Below are 2,063 nucleotides of genomic sequence, written 5' to 3' on the forward strand. Positions count from 1 at the left end.
CCCACGATGCATGACTTTTTTCCGCGATGCATGAATCTCTTTCTTATTATGCATGGTTTCTTCTTCTTGTTACGCATGAATCTCTTTCTCGCGATGCATGACTTGGATGATGCCTCCCTGATACCGAACGAATATGATGCTTCACCCAGTAACATAGGTGATCTTCTGGGTACCTCTTGGACGGCAGTATCGTCTCGATCGACAATATAAATAACAATGACCCTCGGACTAGTAATATCATTTCTTTTGACAATAGATATAAATGACTCTCCGGGTAGTGATATCGTCTCAATTGACAATATAAATAAAAATGACCCTCGGAATAGTGGTATCATCTCATTTGACAATACGATATAAATGACTGTCCGAGCAGTGGTATCGTCTCAATCGATAGTACACTATAAATAACCTTCAGGGTAGGAATATTATCATATCTGACAATACAATGCAGATAAACGTCTTCCAGATATCTTTAGTTGCTTGAAAATAAATAAAATTTCTCTCTTCGAGGTTTTTATTTGTCACCAGTCCGAACATAATCGTATGTCCATTATGGATTTCTCTTTGTTGGGAATTTGAATGAAATAATGCTATTCATATTCCCGAATATTTGATATAAGAAACATAAAATATTTCCTAGATCCACCGAAAAAATTGTCAATTTTCGGGGGAGCTCCTCGCCCTTTGACTTCTCCATATCCATTGAATGGAGGAATATGTTGATTTTTGAGGTAAACCTATAAACCTGTATCCATAGAAAAATTGTTAGTTTAAGAGTAAACTGATCTGTGTCGATCTCTTCGGTTGTCTGCTCCTTGTTTTGCTATTTCCGATTGATTTCTCCGATCTCCCGCTTCTTGATAGATAAGACAAAACCTTTTTATGCAAAAATGATTGAAACATGAAAGAAAAGTTTTTAGGGAAAATAAATTTTCAAAAATATAAAATTTGGAAAAAATCACTGCCAAGTGTCATGTCACGTCAAGTTTGATGAACGTCATTCGGAGTTGCTGTTTTGAGATCTGTCTGATTACTTGCTGGGAAGTATTCAAAGTTGGTATAAACTGCCAATAAGCCCCGTTGAAATTTTGAGACCGTCCTCAAAATTTTTGTCCCAGTTAATTGTCTCGGCGTATCTTTAACCGTTGATGATCAAATCACGAAATTTTTGAGATCCTCCCAAAAATTATGTCCCAGTTGCAAATTTCAAAGTAATTTCAGTGTCGACTTTGTTGGAGAGATCTTCTTCTTGAGAATTTTTGAGTTCCTCTCAAAAATTCTGTCCCAGTTTCCATTGTAAAGGAAATAGAAATCTTACGGGAAATATGACCTAGCCGTTGTGGCGCCTACGTATCCCGTTGAGGCAGGAATCAGGTCAAACGTAATTTCTCCTTAATGGTTAACAAAAATAAGAGAATTTACAAAAAAACCAACCTAGGCCGACATAGGCCGCCTACGTATCTCATTCTTGAGAATTCAGGTCAAACGTAGTTCAAATACAGGGGAAAGTATTAAAAGGGGATAAAGGAGTGACCGAGGCCGACATAGGCCGCCTACTTATCTCATTTTTGAGAATTCAGGTCAAACGTAGTTCATTACATAGGGATAAATTCTAAACAATACAATTACAAGCAAATAGAATAATTACAAGGGAATGACAAGAAAATATAAACTGAAACTTCACATATAGTATCTCTTGACAGCATCTGAGTTGATCGGTTTCGGCCATTCGGTGCCATCCATCTCCGACAGGACCAAAGCACCTCCCGATAATACTTTGCGAACCATGTAGGGTCCTTGCCAATTTGCTGCAAATTTCCCTTTATACTCATCCTGATGAGGGAAAATGCGTTTAAGGACCAGCTGGCCATTTTCAAATATCCTGGATCTTACTTTCTTGTGGAAAGCACGAATCATTCTCTGTCGATACAATTGACCATGACAAACAACAACCATTCTCTTCTCATCAATCAACGTTAACTGATCAATCTGTTTGCGGACCCATTCGGCGTCGTTCAATTCAGCTTCTTGAATGATTCTCAATGAAGGTATTTCGACCTCGG

General features: G+C 37.9%; 1 protein-coding gene across 1 annotated transcript in view; it reads right to left on the reverse strand.

Annotated features, from left to right (window-relative positions):
* Window positions 1-1,680: 1,680 nt before the first annotated feature.
* Window positions 1,681-2,063, reverse strand: part of LOC107063371 (uncharacterized) — a 3,403-nt gene continuing 3,020 nt past the window's right edge. Inside the window, exon 6 of the mRNA XM_015315185.1 lies at window positions 1,681-2,058. Coding sequence (XP_015170671.1) covers window positions 1,681-2,058 — 378 coding nt within the window. The remainder of the gene's footprint in view (window positions 2,059-2,063) is intronic.

The sequence above is a fragment of the Solanum tuberosum genome, unplaced genomic scaffold, assembly GCF_000226075.1.
Source record: "Solanum tuberosum cultivar DM 1-3 516 R44 unplaced genomic scaffold, SolTub_3.0 scf00002, whole genome shotgun sequence".
Lineage (NCBI taxonomy): Eukaryota > Viridiplantae > Streptophyta > Magnoliopsida > Solanales > Solanaceae > Solanum > Solanum tuberosum.